At 45.4% G+C, this 24669-nt stretch overlaps 1 protein-coding gene across 1 annotated transcript in view; it reads right to left on the bottom strand.

The window, feature by feature from the left end:
• Nucleotides 1–548: 548 nt before the first annotated feature.
• The window catches only part of LOC125281768 (integrator complex subunit 6-like), a 49591-nt gene continuing 25470 nt past the window's right edge, over nt 549–24669 (bottom strand). The window contains exons 4-9 of the mRNA XM_057316778.1: nt 22189–22282; nt 21989–22055; nt 3365–3545; nt 1614–1736; nt 1145–1238; nt 549–769 (exon numbers count right to left, since the gene is read on the bottom strand). Coding sequence (XP_057172761.1) covers nt 670–769; nt 1145–1238; nt 1614–1736; nt 3365–3545; nt 21989–22055; nt 22189–22282 — 659 coding nt within the window. The 3' untranslated portion in view covers nt 549–669. The remainder of the gene's footprint in view (nt 770–1144; nt 1239–1613; nt 1737–3364; nt 3546–21988; nt 22056–22188; nt 22283–24669) is intronic.

Below are 24669 nucleotides of genomic sequence, written 5' to 3'. Positions count from 1 at the left end.
GCTGCAACGACACGGGACCCTGAGGAGGACTATGTCCACGATGTGTGGGTTTTTCTCAGCATGCTCATGGTTGTGATTAAAGTCAAAGGAAAATTAAAACAACTCGGTTGAGGCAGGACAGCTAATGGTCGGGTCCACTGGTAAGGAAGGTGTGAGTCATCCCCTCAGGCCAAGCCTTATGACCAGCGGAGGGGCTGTCTCAGGCAAAAGGAAAAGAAATGGAGAGTGTATGGGGTGCAGGCTGGCTCGGTCAGTGGATCACAACACTCTTGATCTCGGGGTTGTGAGTTCGAGCCCCATGTTGGGTGTCGAAATTACTTAAAATGTAAAATTAAAAGAAAGACATTGCTAGTGTAGAAGATGCTATAAATACCAGCGACAGGCCTGTGACCTGCTGAGGAGCTAGGATATAGTGTCAACCCATGACTTAATGGCATTCCCCCTCTTCAGGGGAAAACAAACAAACGAACAACAAATTATCCTTTTAAATGCATTGCCAAATCAAACTTTACTAACAGGAATTTATAACATTAAAGTTTCAATAGTATTTCAAAGGCTCCTGAAAACAAATTCTTAGCTAACTCGTGCTCGGAGGCATCAACAATATCCGGTAGCATTCCAGGATGGCCAACTGGTTATGCTTTCTCAATGATCACTGCGGTAATAGGATTAGAAGACTTGGGAGTCTTCATCTTTGTTGAGAAACTCCTCATATTCTATTTTTTCTAGTAAATTCCCAAGGCGACTTACTAAGTCTTGCCTTTTAAATCTGAAAATAGAGAAACAAGTCATTAATCAAAGGATATCCAAAGGATCTATGATGCAGGAGGCTCTGTAGAAATGCAAAGAGAAGATCAATTTAAAAGAGAACAGAAAACACATCTGCAAGGCAAGGGACAATCCAGCAAATTCAGAGGGCCAGTTCAGGGTCAAGGTCCACCTCAAACTTGGGTGTGAAGAGAAGGCTCTTCAAGCTTGGAAGAAGGAGAGACTCAAACACTATCAATCTAAATAACTGGAGACAACGTGAACTGTGAGTGAGGACCAGGGTTTGAGAAACACCAGGCAGGCCCGACCCCACCCCTCACCCAGCAGCGCACTGGCCCCGCCAGGAAACATACTGCACAGTTCCTCCCACACTCACCTTGCCGCTTCCTTCATGGCGTACACAACAAAATTTTTCTGCACTTCTGGAGGTCCTTGCACCCCTTCAAGCAATTTGGAGATTCTTTCATATTCTGGGGATATGTAGAGAAAAAAAACCTTCAACATCTCTAAAGTACAAAGGGGAGGTAGAAGTCAATCTTGGAGTCTCAGCGATCATTCAAGGGCTAGAACGTTACAGAGAACCTGTGCTTTCCATGCTTACATTCAGACATCCGGACACAGCCACCAGTGGAATCTGGTACACAGTAACCACTTAAGAAATACAAGGGAACAAGACAAAAAGGTTTACGGGGACATTTCAGTCAAAATAAAGAGGAGCCATTCCAATTGTGAAAATCCAATTCTGGCAAAGGATGAGCCTCAAGAGGTTGGTTGAATCTAGTCTGAATCATAGAATGGGAAAGACTTCCTGTGGTTTCATGGACAGAAGTGCTTATTCTACTTACTTCCTCCAAGCTGTCGAATTTCCATCTTTAATTGCTCTTTGATTTCCGTATTGATTTTCACCGGAATCGGCAGTTGATCTGGCATATCTCCAGACACAGACGTTGCTGTGACCTTGAGGCCATCTGCAGAGAGACAGCTGGGAATGATTCCTCCCACCAGGGCATGACCACCAGCTTTGTGAATCAGCCCACCCTTGCTGACGCTGGTCAAGTCCTGAGACAAACAATCCAACTTACCGTGTGGAATACCGTCTCCTGCCATATTCATAAGCTCCGGAGGAACAGATGTTGACCAGAAGCCAGCAGGTGGGGATAGACCACCTTCCCTCCCCTCCCCGTGGGTACTGTGAACGACAGGTGCACCCGGAAACCTAACGGACCGTGGAGCTGCAACGACGTGCATTTCAGCGACCCCCCCCACACATCCATGTGCTCCACAGTCTCTAAAATTTTCATTTCATAGCAGGTGAATATACCAGATAATTGTATCAGACCTGAAATTCTGACCTCAGGAAAGATAATACAGCAAGGCAGCTCTTCTTGGCACTACGCATACCCAGAGACAGACGTGGACAGTGTAACCAATTAGCAAACATTCACAGAGCCCTGGCGCTCGTGACTTCATGTCACCTGGATGCCCTCTACGAGGTGGCAAGCTGAATGTGTCACTTGATGTCAGGATGCCTGATATTGGCACTCCGTCACTAGAAATCCCAGTCAGCAAATGGATCTTTGTCATCTGGGTTTTGTCTCAAGAATGAATATTGGCACTCCCAGTTGGACACGTCTACTTCATTCACTCATCCTCTGTGCCAAGCATCAAGCCAACAGTGGGGATCAGCCATGAACCAGACAGAAGAAACCCTCTCCTTTTGGAATGTATAACCTCTGTGGACGTCAGCGGGTAAATGCGCAATGAACAAAGGTGATAACAGGGTTTGAATTCATGTGAGGAAGGAAGGAAGCAGGGTTGTGAGTGAGAGCAGGAGGGAAGCCTCCATGACGGTGTGGTCAGGCAGGGCCCTCTGAGGAGGTGACCCCTAGGCAGAGCCGGGAGCAGGAGACAGAGGTGGCCCGTGCACACGCAGAAGAGGAGTTCTAGCTGCCGGGAGGACAGGGCAGGATCCCTAGGAGGGGACGAGCCGGGGCCATGGAGCACAGTTCAGAGGGAGAGAGAACAAGAAGGTCACAGAGAGGACACATGATGGCAGGAGAGGATGGCAGGGCCAGGTCATGCAGGGCATGGAGACCAGTGTCGGGAGCTCAGACTCTGTTCTGAGCGCTCAGGGGAGTTGATGACCATATGCATGTAATGGTCTGATTTCTGTGTGGCCACAGTCACTCTCAGTTCACAGGAACCCATGAGCTGTATGGGGTCAGGTGGAAAAGCAGGATGCGAGCTCAGAAGCCAGGGGAGCAGCTTGCTGAATCCTGAGGTGGTGTGCGATGAGGGACAGTGTAATGGTGGGACTCTGGAATGATGACGGTGTTAGGAGGAGAGAAGGAAGGACAGAGAGGAGAATGAGGGTGTATCTTTCTATGAAGAAACCAGTAGAGTCAAGTGGTGGGGAAGCCAGCAATGTTTCCATGAAGGACAGAGTGACCACCTGGTCCAGCGTGACTGAGAAATTAAGGCAGCATCACCCGAAGTCAGTGACCTTGATGGGAACTGCTCCTGTGGCGTGGAGGAGCCAGAGGCCAGGCTACCCTGGCTCAGGTCAGGGAGGGGAGGGGAGGCCTGGCATTCTCACCATCTTCCATGGACACGGCTGAGCCCCCGGCGTGGGACGCTCCCTCTCCTTCCTCCTCCACTGACAGCAGCCGCATGCTCAGCCTTTTCTTAATCGGAGATGGAGTGATGGATTTCCCAGGACTTTTCACTTGGCTTTTGGGCCCAACAGCGGACTCCTCTCCTTTCTCACTCATCACTTCCTGAGGAGCAACAAGAAACATGTCCCATTAATGAGAAAACTGCAACCCTTCCGAAACAGTACGGAGGTTTCTCAGAAAGTGAAAACTAGAACTACGTCATGAACCAGCATTTGCAGTACTAAGTATTTACCCAAAGAATTCAAAATACGGATTTGAAAGGATACATGACCTCAAGGGAGAAGGGCTTCCCGCCTGGCACCCTCCATGGTACCCGCCTGCAGAAGTGCAGAGAGAGCCCTTCTCCCTCTCACAGCTGCTCTGCAGTCTCTTAATTGTTAAAAGTGGAGTCTGGGCACCGTGGGGAAGCGCTGGCAAATGGACGTTCTTCACACTAAGATCCAAATCTCATAAGAATATTGCCTTTTTAAGAGAAGATGGCAGGCTATGGGCATAGTGATTGTGAAAAGTGGTCGTTGCCGGCTGGTACAATTTCTGCTATTTCCAAATGCATCTTGTCTTTGCTCTTTTACTTGCCATGGTGAACACAATTTACATAGGTTGCTTTCAATCGCAGGAGCAGAAACCTCTCCTGTGTTTAGCTAAAATGATACAAGAAACCAACAGCTAAGTGGACATTAGTATCAAATGAGCTGAATCCTGTATGAATAATATGACCAAACGTTGGCTCCCTTCCCCAGGTTCTCTTCTGCTTCTTAGAAGCCACTTCATCCCAGTTCTGGCTCCTCCTCATGATTGCAAAGTGGCTGCCAGGCTCCTCAGTTACGTGCTACTCAAGTCCTGTGTAGCAGGAGAATGCGGTTACATCCTTCCCTAGCGCTCCCAGAAGACGTCCTAAGGTTTGCAGGGTGGAATCCTTTTGTGCACATGTCCACCTCCAGCAATCATTTTGCTCTCCGGGGCACCATTCAGAATGTGCCAGTTTGGTGGGCTCAGCCCCCAGATAGCAAATGCATAGATTGAAAGATACCACCCTCAATAGGCTTGATCATGGCCTCACACAGAGTCCTGCATTCAGTCATCAGAATATCATTTCTTCTCAAGCAGGCAAACACTGGCAACCCTGCCAATAAACCCCAATCCTTAATTTCATGCACACCGTGTTCTCTAAAGAAAATGAAATCAAAGAAGTACTTCTTAGCAACACAACAAAAGGTCCTTCAAAACTGTACAACAAACTCTAAATCAATACTTATTACTGAACTCTAGGAGAACATCACATGACCGATTCTGTGCGACACACATAATGACGAACAGAGAGGAAAACTTACAGCTTTACATTTTGTTAGAGAAGAAACATTGCTGCAAGTGAATGAGGTCTGTCCATGGAGGAAGGTGTGAAAAGACTACAACAAACCCCAGGAAAGTGGAGTGAGTGCTATGCTGTGTTCTGACACTCGTGTCTCCCACAACCATGCATTGAAATCCAACCCCTCAGGGGAGCTGGTATTAGGAGATATTAGGGTCCCTTGGCAGGTGCCGAGGTCCAAACGGTGGCCCACTCCCGAATCGGATCAGTGCTACAGAAAGGGGGCTGCAGAGAGACCCCGAGCCCTCCCACCACTGAGGGCAGAGCAATGGTGCCTGGCTTGAAACAGGCCGCGGACCTTCTCTCGATCGCCCTGGTGCCGGCAGCCTGGTCCTGGTATCCTGGCCTCCACGGCCCTAGGCCACACATTTCTGTCCTTGTCATCTTCCCAGTTTCTGGCATGTTGCTATGGCAGCCTGCACAGACTGAGACGGCTCCTTGGCATGATTATCAATGACAATTCATCCTCAGATAAAAAGTACTAGCCACCAAGCAGGAGAGCGAGCCCTGCATCCAGAGAAGAGCTCTGTGACAGAGAGCGGGAACACCCAGACTGACTTTATAGCAAATTTGGAAACAGATGAAATAGACTCTTTTCTAGAACAATGAAACATTCCAAAACTCACCAAGAAGAAACAGAAAATCTGAAGGCTCCTGTATGGGGTACGACGTTTAGCACCAAATGACGAGCCTTTCTATCCTGAAGGCTTTCCTGACGAGTCCTTCAAACATTCACGAGGCAAATAAGACCAGACTTACACAAACTCTTTCGGAACAGAGGAGAAAGGGTGTGAGTTCTCTACTCATTTTATGAGGCCAAGATAAACATGTTACCAACATGTACCAAAAACACTGCAAGAAAGAAAACGAAAGAACCACATCTCTCTCCTGAATATAGACGCACAACACAATTGGTTAGCAAGTGAAATTAAACAGGACATAAAAATCCAAAGGTCATGTGTCTTGCTGGAAGGAAGATTCGTTTCACCCTGGAAAATTCATCAGTGAAATGCGCTACATAAACAGCAAAAACCAGAAAAAAGACACAGGGCCACTTTCATAAATGGGTTGACGTTGGATACCTATTCATGGTAAAAATCATCAGCAACTCAGGTGAAAGGCAACTTCTTGAACCTAAGAAAAGATACCTCTCCCGCCCCAAAAATGTACACAAGTGCCGTATTTAATGGTGACAGAAGACAAGGCTGTCCGTTGTGTTTTCAAGAACATACCGGAGGAGAAGTGAGGTTGTAATTGTTCATAGTTGACATGTTTTTGTACATAGAATATCCAAAAGGAATTAAAATCCTGAGAATTAATAAGTGTACAAGCATCAAGCTACTGGATAAACAGCAAGAATCAAAAACACGTGTATTTCTGTGTAATAACAAACCAGTTAGAAAAAGATATTTCGAGTACCATTAGAGCAGTGTCAAGAACATCAAGGGGCACCTGGCTGGTTCAGTCAGTGGACAGTGGGACTGTCGATCTTGGGGTTGTATGTTCGAGCCCCACATTGGGTATAGAGATTAATTAAAAATAAAAAATCTTAAAAAAAAGAAACCCATAGGATAAACCTAGCAACAGGTGTGCTGAGCACGACACGTGAAATATAATCCTCATGGACAGAAATGAAAGGCCTCAGTAAATGGAGAGAAATACATACCATGTGGATTGGAAGACTCGTTACGTCATTATTGTCATATCTTCCCAGAAAAAGTATCGCATCATATTTAACATATAAGTAAATATTTATTTAAAATTTAAATGAACCCATCCTGTTCCTTTTGGGGGAAGTACAAGAGCTGACAGTAAACAGTATGTGGATATCAAAGGGCCTAGAACAGCTGAGACCACGTTTAAGCAAAAGCAGCAGGTTGGAAGGCGCGCACTGCCAGACGGCAGACGTACCGCGACGGAGGGGCAGCGACAGCTCTGTGGTGTTGGAGCAACGGTGGGCGGATACTCCAGTGCCACAGGACAGAGTCGAGACATACATCTGGAATCAGCAGGTGCTAGATGGCTGACACGGGGACCTGCAAGCCTTTGTGGTCCTTTCAGTAAGTCCACCTGCTCCCTACGGGGAACTGCACCTCTGCTCTGATCCCCTTCCCATCCATACAATTTGATCTCCGGTGAACAGGAGTTCTAGAAGGAAACTTGGGATATCACCTTCGTGGCTTTAGAGTAGGCAAAGCTTTTGAAAACAATGAAAGCCCTGACCATGAAGGATAGAATGATTAGACTTAATTAAACCGAGAACTTCTTTTCATCAAAAAGACACTTCTATTAAGAAAGTGACATACAGGGCATCTGAGTGGCTAAACTGGTTAATGTCTGCTTTCGGCTCAGGTCATGGTCCCCGGATCCCGGCATGGAGCCCAGCATTTGGCTCCCTACTCACTGGGGAGGCTGCTTCTCCATCTGCCTCTCTCTCCTGCTCGTGCTCTCTGTCGCTCGCTCTCTCTCTCTCTCTCTCTCTCTCTCACGTGTGCCTGGATTCTACCTCTAATAAATAAATGAAAATTAAAAACAGAGAGAGAGACATGGGGCACCTGTATGGCCCAATTGTTTAAGCATCTGACTTTTGATTTTAGCTCAGGTTATGATCTCAGGGTGGTGAGATCAAGCCCCATATTGGGCTCACACGGGGCTGGAAGCCGAATGGAGATTCTCTGTTTCCCTCTCCCGCTACCACACCCCTCCCCCACTCGTGTGTCCACACTCTCTCTCTTTTAGAAAAAAAAGAGTGTGACCAAAAAAAAAAAAAGATCAGCAAAAGACACACAAAATTATATATGTAAATATGTGTAAGAATGAATATATGTTGAACTACAAATCAATTTTAAAAATACAAATATCTCAATAATATGTGGGTAAAAGTCCTGGAAAGGCTCTTCATAAAAGACATATATGAATGGCCAATAAACCACATTATTCAGTACAAAATTCATATTTAGACATAATGAAAGATCCCTGCACACCCACCAGGGTGACTGAGATTAAAGACTCCCTATATAGCAAGTGTTCGTGAATAATGAATGCAACCAACTCTCATACATTGTCAGCCCCAGATTCCCACCTTGATGACCAAGGTCACACATAAAAGGTTAGAAATAGAACCCCTGCAAGACTGACATACAGAAATCAAGGAAAATGACTCCACCCCAGGCTGAGCATCCAAGTAAGAACAGGCCACCCCACAGTGCATTAGAGCAGCCAACTACGACCTCACCACAAAGGCTGAGGCAGAACACACTAGGGACAATCCACCCCTTGAGGCAGAGCCAGAGCCCCCAAAATGCTCCCCAGCCACAGCTGAGTCAGCAGCCAGGAAAGAGGAGCCCCCCCTACATCAGGGAGGGGAAGTACCCAAGGAGCCCTCCTCACCCAGGGCTGAGAGAGCGCTCAAGGCACAATCCCCCTGCTGGCAGAGATGGACCCTGAGGAAGAGTCTCAGCTCCCCAGACCTCAGAGGGAGCTTCCAGAAAGAGTCCAAACCCCCAGTGCTGAGAAGGCGCCCACGGTGAAGTTCTCCCCCTGCCCCTCGGCTCACACAGAGCCCCCCCTGGGAGAGTTTCCCTCTCGTCTTGAAGCATCGGAGGAACAGCACCCCCATTGGAAGGGACGGAGCACCCATGAAAGTCTCCGTGGGACTAAGAGTCCCCACCAGGGACCAGCAGAACAGCACGAAAGCCCAGGCCCAGCATGGCTGAGACAGAGCACCCAAGGCAAAGTGCGCCCTCGTGTCGAGCTAACCCCCAAGGAGAGTGTCTCACAGGCTGAGGCAGAAGCCCGCAGGGAGAGGAATCCCAGGGCTGAGGTGATGCACCCGAGGAAACATCCCCCTCACAAAGCTTAAAATGAGAGCCAGGAAACACCCCCTGTGCCTCCACACCCCCCACTGAAACTTCGAATCCCTGCTACGCCCCAGACCCCCTCCGCCCCGCTTAGGACTAAGATAGCACCCAAAGATGCGTCCCTGAACCAGCCGGGAGAGAATTACACAAAGAACATCCCTCACGGAACTCAGAGACACCACCAAGGACAGATTCCTCTGCAACATGGCGGAGATAAGCCGCCCCGAAAATGCCTCGCCCGGTGCTGAGATCAGAACCCAACCACGTGTCTCCACAGACCGAGGAAGATTCCCCAGGAAGACACCGCAGCCAAGGGAGAGGCACCTGCAGGGCACAGAGAGAGTCCCCAGGGAGATGAATCCGCACTCCCAGGGTTGAAATCCTGACCTTGTTCCCGGAGCCTGGAAGCAACTCACACAGTGGCAGTCAATTTGTGGTGCCTCTCAGGTAGAACGTTCTGGAAATGTGCCCCTGGGAGTTGCTGGATATACGCCCCCTAGGGGGTCTGGGGGGTGTGCACAGGGAAGTGTCTGACCAGAAGGCTCATCTATTATTACTGTCCCCGGTGAGGTAGGTGTAAGGGCCGCTGCAGGCCATGTTGTGATGCTGGCCACACTGTCCTGCAGCAGCCTGGCCCCCCGAGAAGCTGTGCGAGGTAAGGAGGCTGGTGCTGGAGAAGCCTAACGCCCCCCCCCCAACTCCACTGTGCCAGCTGCCCAGAACCAGGAAGCTAGCTTTCCCCCCGGCACGTCTCCGGTGCCCCCTACAGGCAGAACTCGGTCACACACGCCACATGAAAATACTTTTTTTTTTTTTTCGTTTCAAATTGTAAGTTTATTTCATTCAGGATTACACTTCTTTGTACAACTGAGCACTCAAGGCTCTCTACATAGGAGATGATTAATAAATATTAGAGTAATGAATTTATATATATAAAATACATGAACTTTAGGAAACAGGGAATTACTTTTTAAAAAAAACCACCTTATTTCTGGAGCACCTGAGTGGGCCAGTGGGTTAAGCATCCAACTCTTAATTTCAGCTCAGGTCATGATCTCAAGGTTGTGAGATCAAGCCACTCTTAAGATTTCTAGGAACCAGAATATTTTTTACATATCAGCGAAAGGTTTCGGTTTGAAGCTGAGAGTGGATCAATCAAATACTGGATTACTGTGTTAACAGAAGTAGAGGCGGATTATTTGATCATCATAATCCTGAGGAAAAATTAATCGCATTTGGTAAAAATTTCTCTACAGAAATCTGCTTTATAGGTTATTCTTGGGGGAGAAACATATGAAGTATTACTTGCACATAAAATGAAAGCAAGACAAGATTGCTCACCGTAATCTGATTTGCCTGTGTTCTCATTGCCTGTGTGCTAGAGTGGATTTTCACAGGCCCTTCCTCCACCAATGCAGAAGTTCCTCCTCTTGCAGGCTACATTTTAAATAAGTTTTATATCCACTGCATCTGACTGTAAATTATTTATATTGCTTTCCTTTTTGTTCTGGAAAGTATCTAGCATATGCAGTACCCGCATATTGTGAAAACTACCTGTAAACCAGGCCTCCTAGACTGCTTCTCTAGCCAACTGGTTCCTTGACATGCACATGAGGACGTGGGTGTAGATTCAGAGAATGTTATTGGTTCTTAATTTTGTGTAACAAATTATGCAAATTCAGTGGCTTCAAAAGTTCCCCCAGGCTGAGAGTTAAGATGGCAGGGGAGTAGGGGTCCCCTTTTTAGCTGGTCTTCTGAGTTGAGCTGGATAGGTACCAGACCATGCTTAACACCCACAGAATCAACGTGAGATGCAGGAAGATACATCTGGATCTCTATAAACAAACATCACCAGCGCTGAGTATTGAGGTACAAATCGGGGAGCTGTGAAGCCGCGCACAGATATCGGAAGATAAACAGAAGGGGGAGGGAGCCCCTGCATTCGGGCGCCGGGAAGCGGTAGCCACCTGCACTGGGGAGCGGGCCGGACTCATGGACCGGCACCCGTGAGAGAGCAGACTGAGACCGTGAGCCGGGGAACGTGCGCGAGCAGTCTGAAAACTGGAGCTCCGGAGCGCGTGGGCGCGGCTGGCGGTATTAGAAACACAAAGGACAGAGACGAGCCGGCCCTGGAAGTGAGGGACTGGACGCTGGCTGTGGGGCACACATCCCGGGATGCTGCAGGGTTGAGCAGCACCAACAAAATAAGAGTTAAAGTGGCCAGAACATCAGTGGAGAACGGTCCGCGATCCCTCTGTTCTGAGACAGAAGCTGGGATTCGGCTACTGCTGCTCTGACTCTTAGAAGAGGCACAGCAAACCTCCAGGGAAAGCCGCCAGAGAACAAAAGCCTGGAAATACCAGCTCACAGTGCGCCCATCCCCATCCCCCCTCGTAGGGGACGCGGAGACCCTACCCAAACAGGGTTGCCTGAGTACTGGCGCGGCAGGCCCCTCCCCCAGAAGGCAGGCTGAAAAATCAAGAAGCCCACATCCCTAAGGTCCCTATAAAAAAAGTGCGCACTGCCTGGGTCCTGGTCAATAATTTGGGCTCTGAGCAACCCGTAACCTCTCCTCATCAGAATGACGAGAAGGAGAAATCCCCCCCCCAGCAAAGAAAAGACAATGAGTCTGGGGCCTCTGCCACAGAACTAATGGATATGGATATAACCATATTGTCAGAAATGGAGTTCAGAGTAACAATGGTCAAGATGATGTGTAGGCTTGAAAAAACTATTAATGACAATATAGAATCTCTAAGGGCAGAAATGAGAGTGAATCTGGCAGAAATTAAAAATGCTATGAATCAAATGCAGTCAAAACTAGATGCTCTGACGGCCAGGGTGAATGAGGCAGAAGATCAAATCGGCAAATTGGAGGAAGGGTTAGTAGAAGAGAAAGCTAAGACAGAAACTTGGCTCAAAAAAATCCAATCTCAAGATTGTAGGTTACGGGAGATTACTGACTCAATGAAACGTTCCAATGCCAGAATCCTCAGCATCCCCGAGGGGGTGGAGAAAAACAGAGGTCTTGAAGAGATATTTGAACAGATTATAGCTGAAAACTTCCCTAATCTAGCAAAGGAAACAAACATTCGTGTCCAAGAGGCAGAGAGGACCCCTCCCAAGCTCAACCACGACAAACCTATGCCATGTCACATCATAGTGCAAGTCGCAAATATTAGATCCAAGGATACAATATTGAAAGCGGCCAGGACAAAGAAATTTCTCACGTACCAAGGCAAAGGTATCAGAATTACGTCAGACCTGTCTACACAGACCTGGAATAAGAGAAAGGGTTGGGGGGGGGCATTTTTAAAGCTCTTTCAGAGAAAAACATGCAGCCAAGGATCCTTTATGCAGCAAGGCTGTCATTCAGAATTGATGGAGAGATAAAGACCTTCCAGAATCGCCAGTCACTGACCAACTTCGTAACCACAAAACCAGACCTCCAGGAGATATTAAGGGCGGTTCTATAAGAGTAAAAAGGCCCCAAGAGTGATACAGAACAGAAAGTCACAATCTATAGAAACAAAGACTTTACTGGCAACATGGCATCATTAAAATCATATCTTCAGAAGATATGAACAGTCACTTTTCCAATGAAGACATACAAATGGCTAACAGACACATGAAAAAATGTTCAAAATCATTAGCCATCAGGGAAATTCACATCAAAACCACACTAAGATACCACCTTACGCCAGTTAGAATGGCAAAAATTGACAAGGCAAGAAACAACAATTGTTGGAGAGGATGTGGAGAAAGGGGATCCCTCCTACATTGTTGGTGGGAATGCAAGTTGGTACAGCCACTCTGGAAAACAGTGTGGAGGTCCCTTAAAAAGTTAAAAATTGGGCTACCCTATGACCCAGCCACTGCACTACTGGGTATTTACCCCAAAGATACAGACGTAGTGAAGAGAAGGGCCATATGCACCCCAATGTTCATAGCAGCATTGTCCACAATAGCCAAAGCGTGGAAGGAACCGAGATGCCTTTCAACAGATGACTAGATTAAGAAGTTGTGGTCCATATATATAATGGAATATTACTCAGCTATCAGAGAGAACGAATTCTCAACATTTGCTGCAACATGGACGGCACTGGAGGAGATAATGCTAAGTGAAATAAGTCAAGCAGAGAAAGACAATTATCATATAATTTCTCTCATCTATGGAACATGAGAATTAGGAAGATCGGTAGGGGAAGAAAAGTATAAGGAAAGGGGGGTAATCAGAAGGGGGAATGAAGCATGAGAGACTATGGACTATGAGAAACAAACTGAGGGCCTCAGAGGGGAGGGGGGTGGGGGAATGGGATAGGCTGGTGATGGGTAGTAAGGAGGGCACGTATTGCATGGTGCACTAGGTGTTATACGCAACTAATGAATCATCGAACTTTACATCAGAAACCAGGGATGTACTGTATGGTGACTAACATAATATAATAAAAAAACATTAAAAAAATAAAAAATAAAATTATATCTCAAAAATCAGTCTCAATGTAAATGGCCTAAATGCTCCCATAAAGCGCCACAGGGTTGCAGATTGGATAAAAAGACATGACCCATCCATTTGCTGTCTACAAGAGACTCATTTTGAACCTAAAGATACATCCAGACTGAAAGTAAAGGGATAGAATACCATTTTTCATGCCAATGGACCTCAAAGAAAGCTGGGGTAGCAATTCTCATATTAGACAGATTGGATTTTAAACTGAAGACTATAGTTAGAGACACAGAAGGGCACTATATTATTCTTAAAGGATGTATCCAACAAGTGGTTATGACAATTATAAATATATATGCCCCCAACAGGGGAGCAGCAAGATACACAAGCCAACTCTTAACCACAATAAAGAGACATATAGATAAAAATACATTAATAGTAGGGGACCTCCACTATCAGAAATAGACAGAGCACCCATGCAGAAAATCAACAAAGAAACAAGAGCTTTGAAGCCATACTAGACGAGATGGACCTCATAGACATATATAGAACACTACACCACAGAACCAAAGAATACTCATTCTATTCTAATGCCCATGGAACATTCTCAAGAATAGACCATGCTCTGGGTCACAAAACAGGTCTCAACTGATACCAAAGGACTGAAATTATTCCCTGCATATTCTCAGACCACAATGCGTTGAAATTGGAACTTAACCACAAGGAAAAATTTGGAAGAAACTCAAACACTTGGAGACTAAGAACCATCCTGCTCAAGAATGATTCGATAAACCAGGAAATCAAAAATCAATTTAAACAATTTATGGAGACCAACGAGAATGAAAACACAATGGTCCAAAACCTATGTGACACTGCAAAGGCAGTCCTAAGGGGAAAATACATAGCCATCCAAGCCTCACTCAAAAGAATAGAAAAATCTAAAATGCAGTTTTTATATTCTCACCTCAAGAAGCTGGAACAGCAACAGAGCAACAGGCCTAATCCAAGCACGAGAAAGCAGTTGATCAAGATCAGAGCAGAGATCAATGAATTAGAAACCAGGAGCACAGTAGAGCAGATCAACAAAACTAGAAGCTGGTTCTTTGAAAGAATAAATAAAAATGACAAACCACTGGCAAGACTTATCCAAAAGAATAGAGAAAGGACCCAAATTAATAAAATTATGAATGAAAAGGGAGAGGTCACAACCAACATTAATGAAATTGGAAGGAGTATTAGAAACTTTTATCAATAGCTCTTATGCCAATAAATTAAGCAATCTGGAAGACATGGAGGCCTTCCAGGAAACCTATAAACTACCAAGACTGAAAAAGGAAGAAACTGATTTTTTAAAAAGACCAATTAATTATGAAGAGAATGAAACAGTGATTAAAAACCTTCCAAAAAACAAAACACCAGGGCCTGACGGATTTCCCGGGGAATTCTACCAAACATTCAAAGAAGAAATAATACCTATTCTCCTAAAGCTATTTCAAAAAATAGAATCAGAAGGAAGGCTACCAAACTCATTCTATGAGGCCAATATTACCTTGATCCCCAAACCAGGCAAAGACCCCATTAAAAAGGAGAATTACAGGCCGATTTCCCTGATGAATATGGAAGCAAAAATTCTCAACAAGATCCTTGCTAACAGAATCCAACAATACATTAAAAGGATTATCCATCATGACCAAGTGGGATTCATCCCTGGGATGCAAGGGTGGTTCAACATTCACAAATTGATCAGTGTGATAGATCATATCAACAAGAAAAGAATCAAGAACCATAAGAGGTTCTTATTGATGGGGTTGAAGCTGGGGGCATCACATGGCCTGATACAGCATGCTTTCCTGATTAAAACCCTTCAGAGTGTAGGGATAAAGGGTACATTCCTCAATTTCATAAAAACCATCTATGAGAAGCCTTCAGCAAATATCATTCTCAATGGGGAAAAGCTGGAAGCCTTTCCCTTAAGATCAGGAACACGGCAAGGATGCCCACTCCTGCCATTATTATTCAACATAGTACTAGAAGTCCTTGCAACAGCAATCAGACAACAACAAGGGATAAAAGGTATCCAAATCAGCAAAGAAGACGTCAAACTGTCTTTTCGCAGATGACATGATACTCTATATGGAAAACCCAAAAGAATCCACTCCCAAACTATTAGAAGTCATAGAGCAATTCAGTAATGTGGCGGGATACAAAATCAATGCTAAGAAATCAGTTGCATTTCTATACACGAACAATGAGACTGAAGACAGAGAAATTAGGGAATCCATCCCATTTACAATAGCACCAAAAACCATACGTTACCGTGGAATTAACCAGAGACGTAAAGGTTCTCTATTCTAGAAACTACAAATCACTCTTGAAAGACATTGAAGGCACAAAAAGATGGAAAAATATTCCATGCTCATGGATCAGAAGAATTAACATAGTTAAAATGTCCATGCTACCCAGAGCAATCTACACTTTCAATGCCATCCCGATCAAAATACCAATGACATTTTTCAAAGAACTGGAACAAACAGCCCTTAAAGTTGTGTGGAACCAGAAAAGGCCCCGAATCACCAAGGAATTGTTGAAAAGGAAAACCAAAGCTGGGGGCATCACATGGCCGGATTTCAAGCTGTACTACAAAGCTGTGATCACAAAGACAGCATGGTACTGGCACAAAAACAGACACATAGACCAAGGGAACAGAATAGAGAACCAAGAAATGGACCCTTAGCTCTTTGGGCAACTAATCTTTGACAAAGCAGGAAAAAACATCCAGTGGAAAAAAGACAGTCCCTTCAATAAATGGTGCTGGGAAAATTGGACAGCTACCTGCAAAAGAATGAAACTTGACCACTCTCTCACACCATACACAAAGATACACCTGCTTTTCATTTTTACAATATCTTTTCAATGACTTTTGAAAATATATTTACTTACTTAATTCCAATATAATTAACATAGTGTTATAATAGTTCCAGGTGTACAATATAGTGATTCAATAAATGTACACATTACTCAATGCTCATGATAAGTGGGCTCTTAATCCCCTTCACCTATTTCACCCATCTCTGCACCCCCTCCCCTCTGGTAACCACCACTTTGTTCTCTATCCTTAAGAGTCTGCTCTTTTGTCTGTCCCTTTTTTCTTTGTTCATTTGGTTTGTGTCTTAACTTGTACATACGAGTGAAATCATATGTTATTTGTCTTTCTCTGCCAAATGAACAAAGAAGAGGTGGTACATACTACTGAGGGTCTTACTTTAGATGGCTGACACAGCGCCGCTCTGAGGAGGTGGCATTTAAGGAGAGAGGAGAAGGGTGACAAGACTTGGGAAGGGGAGTTGAGGCAGTGGGAAATCCAGCTGCAAAGGCCCCTGAATGGGTGCAGGATGCCACATGCAGGGAAGCAGGAGGCAGGGTGGCTGCAGCATAGGGATGGGGGAGAGTTGGGGGGTCCCAAGTGTGCTTGGACAGATGCACGGCTCTTTTCAACTGCCCCTTCCGCGATTGCACTTGTCGGTTCTTCCTGCCTGAATGGTTCAATGTCATGGTTAAAGCAGTTTAAACAGGGGTCTGTGCAGCCCACTGCTGCCCACACGAGGGACTTTTGCTAGAAGGGGATAACTCTATTTCTCTCTTTAAGTTCCCTGACCATCACGCTTAGTGATTACGTGAATTGGATAATGAACCCATGGAAAGTCAGCTTGAACCAGATGATCAGGTGGAGGTGGAGGCCTGCTGCACATCCAAGGGCACAATAATGCGGGACCCTGATTTTTGACCTTCAGAGATGATCTACTTGTTATGCGAAAGCTCTTTCCTGAACCATCAGGGTAAGTTGTCATAGAGGCAGGACCGGGAGATTAGCACCTGGGGTTAACTTCACCGCCCTCATCAAGGCTCCTAAAACCATTCTCTGGCTCCAGAGGCCCTGCTGCTTGTCTGTTCCCAATCATTAGAGTTGGCCTTACCACTTCCTGAGAGGGCCACCATGCCTGTCCCCTCACCTGCCTTGGCCAGAATCTCCTCACAACAGAAGGGCTAAATAATCGCTACTCCAAAAATCCTGTGCAGGAGTGGAAGAACTCAGACATTCCGAGTGTGTTCAGGGCCTGCACTCAGTGGCACCCAGAAATTTGTGGGTTCATGCTGAGGGTGATGAGGAGTGATCGCTGGGGTCCTTAACGTTGTGTGCCAACTACATGGAGATGAACTCTGGGGAACCCGGAGTACAAGGGAGACAGTCTCAATGAGCAGAGAGTTATGACACAGGCCGATGTGCTCTTGGGGGGTGGGAACACCATCCCTAAGGGGATGTGGGATTTAGCTTCCAGCAGACTTTCTTCCTTGATCCACTCCATGTTGCAGAAATTGTCTGCCTAGGAGCACTTAGCCCCTGGGAGCTCCTGTCAGGGAGGGAGAGTGAGCCGAGAATGTCCCAGATCCAGGGTCAGATGACAAACAAGGAACAATGGGAGACTGTGGGCCAGGGGCAGTCAGAAGCAGTGGAGTCAGAGGGCAGCCCTGGAGGAGTGGAAAGAACTTGGCTTCAAGCCAGACCGGTCTCTGTTTCGTTGGTCCAGGTCCGCCCTTATTTGCTCATGACCTGGGGCTATGTACCTAACCTCTGTGTGTTTCCACATCACCTCCTGCAAACTGAGCCTCCTGACAGCATCAAACTCCCAGGCTGGTCGTGAAGATTAGAATGAATTCATTTGATATTTTGTAGAAACCATCTAAGTGCCAGCTGCTTATCTAGGTGGGAAAGAACAGTGAACTGGACACTTTTCTCATCGATCTTCCATGAGACACTAGACAAGCAGAGCAACTGTCAGGTAGTACTAAGTAGTCTGCACAAACTTGAAATGAAATGGACAGATGCGAAAAGGTGGGCAGTAGTTTAAATAGGGTGGTCAGGGAAGGCCTCCCTGAGGAGGCATCTATTGTGCATCAGAGTAAAGGGCCTTGGGAGTTAGTCCTTTCTGGCCCTGACCCCTGCAGAACACCCTCTTCCCCAAGGTGGGGGGACAGGCATGGGCTTCAGTTGGTCTTTGTGGGGCGTGAGGCTCATGTCTGTGGCTTCCAGTCTGCTCCTGATCTCTTGTTCCTGAATTCCTGCCCTGCTCCAGCATCAGATGAGGATGCAGCTCGACAGAGACTACTGAATGAGCAAGGACCATTACATGAAATCCTTTCCCTATTAACAAATCCAGAAGACAGGACTTTCACCAACATTCTGGTAACTATTTTCTAGGGGAAGCCCAGGCATCTGTAAAGAGCTCTGTGTGGCTCTTCTCTTCTCTGTTGGTCAGAAATTACTGTCGGCTTGCCCCTGAGGAAGGACCATGCTACACTGCCAAATATTTATGCTGTTAATTGTTGTCCCAACCTTCCCCCGATGGACCTGTGGCCAGGTATTGCATGACACTGCAACACGGAAAGGTAAGATAGAAATCAGAATTCTTGAAGATTACTCAGTACTGGATCAGAATGACACTAATTCCAGGAGACACAAAGCATCACTGTGGTCCACCAGGCACAGTAATGGAGGTCAGGTCATTAATGGAATTTTACCTCAGGACAGTCTCTCAGGGCTCTCAGGTTTTCCGCTAATCCACCCAGTGGTGATCGGTGGCACCATTAAGAATTTGGAAGATGCATGGTGCTGATTCTGAACATGTCCCTTTCATCTTACCTATTTGGCCTGGGCAGAACTTATAGATCTTGGAGAAGGACAGCCAGTTATAAACTTAGGTGGTTGTTGACTTCAATTACAGCAGCTGTTTCACTTGTGGTGCCATTGCATTAGCCATCAACACATTCCTGGGCATCTGGTATAGCTATTTGGTTGAGCAAATGCTTTTTTTCTCCTTTAGAAAATATCCCCAGAAAGAGCTTGCCTTCAGCTGGAAAGGGCACCACTACTTCCTACTTCAGGCTTCTATCAGCTCTCTGAGCCAATGCCAGAAACTGTTCCTTAGGGACCTTGATCACCTTCCCCTTACAATGGACATGGAACTATTCCTTTCATTGATGTCATTATTCTGATTGAGAAGTAGAAGCTAATAGACACATTGGCAACACATTTGAAAGACAGACGTAGAAATTAATGCCCACACAAAATCAGAGGCCTTGCCACTTAGTAAAATGTTCAGAGATTTAGTAGTCTGGGGCAGGACAAGATTGTGCTTCTACAGTGAACAGCAAATTGACAAATCTCAACCTTCTTACCATTAAAAAAGGGAGACAGCAAAGAGGTGGCCTACGAAGTGCTGGTGGTAACACATATGTTTATGGTTTTGTGGTACTATGACCACCCGAAAAGTGACCTGAGAATCGGCCAGCTTGGAGTGAGGCCCAGAAGAATAAAGTTCTCTGAGGCTACACCTATGGCCTCATGGGGAGCTCCCTGTGACCGCTTGACTGGAAAAGAGAAAGCATCATGCCTGATTTTCAGCTGGGACATTGCGATATGCAGGCACTTGTCCATATTAGTGTTCTAATAGTGCCTAGTAAGTCACCCCATATTTAGCAGTGTGAAATGACACAAAAGTATGATCAAGGAGTTCCACAGGTCAGAGGTTCAGGCAGGCTCGATTGGGTTCTCTGCTTCGGGTCTCATGCAATTGAACTCAAGGTGTTGGCCATGCTGGGTCATTAACTGACTGCTTCCAAGCCCTTTCAGTTTATGGGAAGCTCTAGTGTCTTAAGGCTGTAGGACTGAGATTCCCATTCCCTTGCTGTCTCTCGGCTGAGGCCACTCTGAACTCCTAGGACGACCCCCATACCTCCCTAGATGCACCCTTCCATCTTCCAAGCAGTAATGCAGTGTCACGGTCATGGAAGGAGGGATGCAGTTCGTGCATGGACCATAAACAGGAACTTGCACTCACCAACACCGATGCTGTGGCAGGTATGGCTGACTGCTCCATCTGCCAGCAGTGCTCACCAACCCTGAGCACCTGAGCCGGCACCATACCCCCAAGTGGTCAGTCGGCTAACTACCAGTTGGCAGACTGATTATTTTGCTTTCCTTTCATCAGGAAAAGGTAGCTCTTTGTACTCAAATAGATGCTGATTGTGGAAATGGATCTTCCTTCACACCCATAGATATTTGAGAAAACCAACATTTATGGATTTAGAGAATGCCTTAGCCACTGTCATGGTATTCCACACAGCACCACTGATAAACAAGGAAATTGCTCTCAGGGCACATGCTTATGGAATTCAGTAGGTTTATTATCCACCTCAACATCCTGAAGTGACACTTTCAAAAAAAGTCCTGGAATGATCTTTTAAAGCCACAGTTCTGGTTCTAACTTGGCAGCAGTACCTTGAGGGGCTGGGGTAATATAATTTAGAGGATGTCAATCCTCTTCCTCATTGGCCAGTATATGGAGCTCTCTCTCCCATAGCCACGATTCTCATCTTTATTAATGAAGGGATGGCAATGTGAGGGGCTCCTCTCACTGTTACTCTTATGTATCCAGTAGCCAACTTTTGCTTCTTGTCCCCACAACTTTAGGCTTCTCTGCACTGGAGGTCTTTTTTTTTTTTAAAGATTTTATTTATTTATTTGACAGAGAGAGAGAGAGAGAGACAGCCAGAGAGGGGAAACACAAGCAGGGGGAGTAGGAGTGGAAGAAGCAGGCTCCCAGCGGAGGAGCCTGATGTGGGGCTCGATCCCATAACGCCAGGACCACGCCCTGAGCCAAAGGCAGTCGCTTAACGACTGAGCCACCCAGGACCCCTGGAGGTCTTTTTCCAAAGGAGAAAGGCTTTCCACAAGAGCCCTAACAATGACTCCATTGAAATGGAAGCAGACACTGCCAAGGGTTCAGGCCGGAATGCTCCTCTCCCTCAGTCATCAGGCAAACATGGGGTTCCTGCACAGCGTGGGGAGATGGGACCCGACTGGTAAGGACACAGGGCTGCAACGACACAAGACCCTGAGGAGGACTATGTCCACGATGTGTGGGTTTTTCTCAGCACGCTCATGGTTGTGATTAAAGTCAAAGGAAAATTAAAACAACTCAGTGGAGGCAGGACAGCTAATGGTCGGGTCCACTGGTAAGGAAGGTGTGAGTCATCCGCTCAGGCCAAGCCTTATGACCAGCGGAGGGGCTGTCTCAGGCAAAAGGAAAAGAAATGGAGAGTGTATGGGGTGCAGGCTGGCTCGGTCAGTGGAGCACGGACTCTTGATCTCGGGGTTGTGAGTTCGAGCCCCATGTTGGGTGTAGAGATTACTTAAAATGTAAAATTAAAAGAAAGACATTGCTAGTGTAGAAGATGCTATAAACACCAGCGACAGGCCTGTGACCTGCTGAGGAGCTAGGATATAGCGTCAACCCATGACGTAACGGCATTCCCCCTCTTCAGGGGAAAACAAACAAACGAACAACAAATTATCCTTTTAAATGCATTGCCAAATCAAACTTTACTAACAGGAATTTATAACATTAAAGTTTCAATGGTATTTCATAGCCTGAAGAAGACAATTTTCTTAACTAACATGTGCTAGAAGGCATCAACAATATCCGGTTCCGTCCTAGGATAGCAAACAGGTTCAGGTCACACATTGATAACATCATAACGGAATTACAAGTTTGGGGTGTGATTATCTTTCTTAAGAAGGTGGTCAGATTCTAATTTTGCTAGTGCCTTCTACAGGTGCCTTATTAAGCCTTGTCTTTTAAATCTGAAAATAAAGAGACAACTCGTTAACCAAAAGACACCCAGAGAACCCATGATGCGAGAGGCCTTGTGGGGGACAGAAAGGGAGCTTACAATCTACGTGAGAATAGAAAATCGTGGTAAGGGACAATAGAGCAAATAGAAAGTGCGTCCGTTCAGGGTCAACACCTACCTCAAACTGGTGTGAAGAGAAGTCTCCTTGAACTTGAAAGAGTGAGTGAGACTCAGATAGTGTCGATCTAAATATCAACAGAGAAAACATGAAATCTGAGTAAGGATCATGGTTTGGAAAGAGCAGGAAGGGTCTGACGCCACCCCTCACCCAGCACCACATTGGCCCCACTGTGCTACAGAGTTCCTCTCTATACCCACCTTGCTGTTTCCTTGACGGAATATAACACAAATTTTTTCCCGTAATTCACGAGGTCCTTGCACTCCTTCAAAAATTTGAAGATTCTTTCATATTCTGGAGGTATTTAGAAAAAAAAACCTTCAACATCTCTAAAGTACAAAGAGGAGGTAGAAGTCAATCTTGGAGTCTCAGCGATCATTCAAGGGCTACAATGTTACAGAGAACCTGTGCTTTCCGTGCTTGCATTCAGACATCCGAACATAGCCACCAAGGGAATCTGGTACACAATAACCAGTAAAGAAACACAAGAGAAGTCCATTGGCATGAAAGATGGTACTCCATCCCTTTACTTTCAGTCTGAATGTATCTTTAGGTTCAAAATGAGTCTCTTGTAAACAGCAAATGGATGGGTCATGTCTTTTTATCCAATCTGCAACCCTGTGGCCTTTATGGGAGCATTTAGGCCATTTACATTGAGACTGATTATTGAGAGATATGATTTTAATGATGCCATGTTGCCAGTAAAGTCTTTGTTTCTATAGATTGTGACTTTCTGTTCTGTATCACTCTTGGGGCCTTTTTACTTTTATAGACCCCCCCTTAATATCTCCTGGAGGGCTGGTTTCGTGGATACGAAATTGGTCAATGACTGGCGATTCTGGAAGGTCTTTATTTCTCCACCAATTCTGAATGACAGCTTTGCTGGATAAAGGATCCTTGGCTGCGTGTTTTTCTCTGAAAGAGCTTTAAAAATGCCGCCCCAACCCTTTCTCTTATTCCAGGTCTGTGTAGACAGGTCTGACGTAATTCTGATACCTTTGCCTTGGTACGTGAGAAATTTCTTTGCCCTGGCCGCTTTCAATACTGTATCCTTGGATCTAATATTTGGGAATTGCACTATGACGTGACGTGGCGTAGGTTTGTCATGATTGACCTAGGGAGGGGTCCTCTCTGCCTCTTGGACACAAATGTTTGTTTCCTTTGCTAGATTAGGGAAGTTTTCAGCTACAATTTGTTCAAATACCTCTTCTAGACCTCTGTTTTTCTCAACACCCTGGGGGATGCTGATGATTCTGACATTGGAACGTTTCATTGAGTCAGTAATCTCCCGTAACCTACATTCATGAGAATGGATTTCTTTGAGTCCAGATTCTATTTTAGCTTTCTCTTCTACTAACCCATCCTCCAATTCACTGATACGTTCTTCTGCCTCAAAAGAAAGCTGGGGTAGCAATTCTCATATCAGACAGATTGGATTTTAAATGAAAGACTATAGTTAGAGACACAGAAGGGCACTATATTATTCTTAAAGGATGTATCCAACAAGTGGATATGACAATTATAAATATATATGCCCTCAACAGGGGAGCAGCAAGATACACAAGCCAACTCTTAACCACAATGAAGAGACATATAGATAAAAATACATTAATAGTAGAGGACCTCAACACTCCACTATCAGCAATAGACAGAGCACCCATGCAGAAAACTGACAAAGAAACAAGGGCTCTGAATGCCATACTCAACGAGTTGGACCTCATAGATATATATAGAACACTACACCCCAGAACCAAAGAATACTCATTCTAGTCTAATGCGCATGGAACATTCTCAAGAAAAGATCATGTTCTGGGACACGAAACAGGTCTCAACCGATACCAAAAGACTGAAATTATTCCCTGCATATTCTCAGACCACAATGCTTTGAAATTGGAACTCAACCACAAGGAAAAATTTGGAAGAAACACAAACACTTGGAGACTAAGAACCATCCTGTTCAGGAATGATTCGATAAACCAGGAAATCAAAAATCAATTTAAACAATTTATGGAGACCAACGAGAATGAAAACACAATGGTCCAAAACCTACGTGACACTGCAAAGGCAGTCCTAAGGGGAAAATACATAGCCATCCAAGCCTCACTCAAAAGAATAGAACAATCTAAAATGCAGTTTTTATATTCTCACCTCAAGAAGCTGGAAAAGCAACAGAGGGACAGGCCTAATCCACGCACGAGGAAGTAGTTGACCAAGATTAGAGAAGAAATCAATGAATTAGAAACCAGGAGTACAGTAGAGCAGATCAACAGAACTAGAAGCTGGTTCTTTGAGAGAATTAATAAAATTGACAGACCACTGGCAAGACTTATCCAAAAGAATAGAGAAAGGACCCAAATTAATAAAATTACGAATGAAAAAGGAGAGGTGACAACCAACACCAATGAAATTGGAAGGATTATTAGAAATTTTTATCAACAGCTTTATGCCAATAAATTAAGCAATTTGGAAGAGATGGAGGACTTCCTGGAAACCTATAAACTACCAAGACTGAAAAAGGAAGAAACTGATTTTTTAAACAGACCAATTAATTATGAAGAGATTGAAACAGTGATAAACAACCTTCCAAAAAACAAAACTGCAGACCTGGATGGTTTTCCTGGGGAATTCTACCAAACATTCAAAGAAGAAATAATACCTATTCTCCTAAAGCTATTTCAAAG

The sequence above is a fragment of the Ursus arctos genome, chromosome X (assembly GCF_023065955.2).
Source record: "Ursus arctos isolate Adak ecotype North America chromosome X, UrsArc2.0, whole genome shotgun sequence".
NCBI classification, from domain to species: Eukaryota; Metazoa; Chordata; class Mammalia; order Carnivora; family Ursidae; genus Ursus; species Ursus arctos.
Note: the sequence above shows the minus strand (reverse complement) of the source record. Positions and strands in the feature narration are given on the sequence as shown.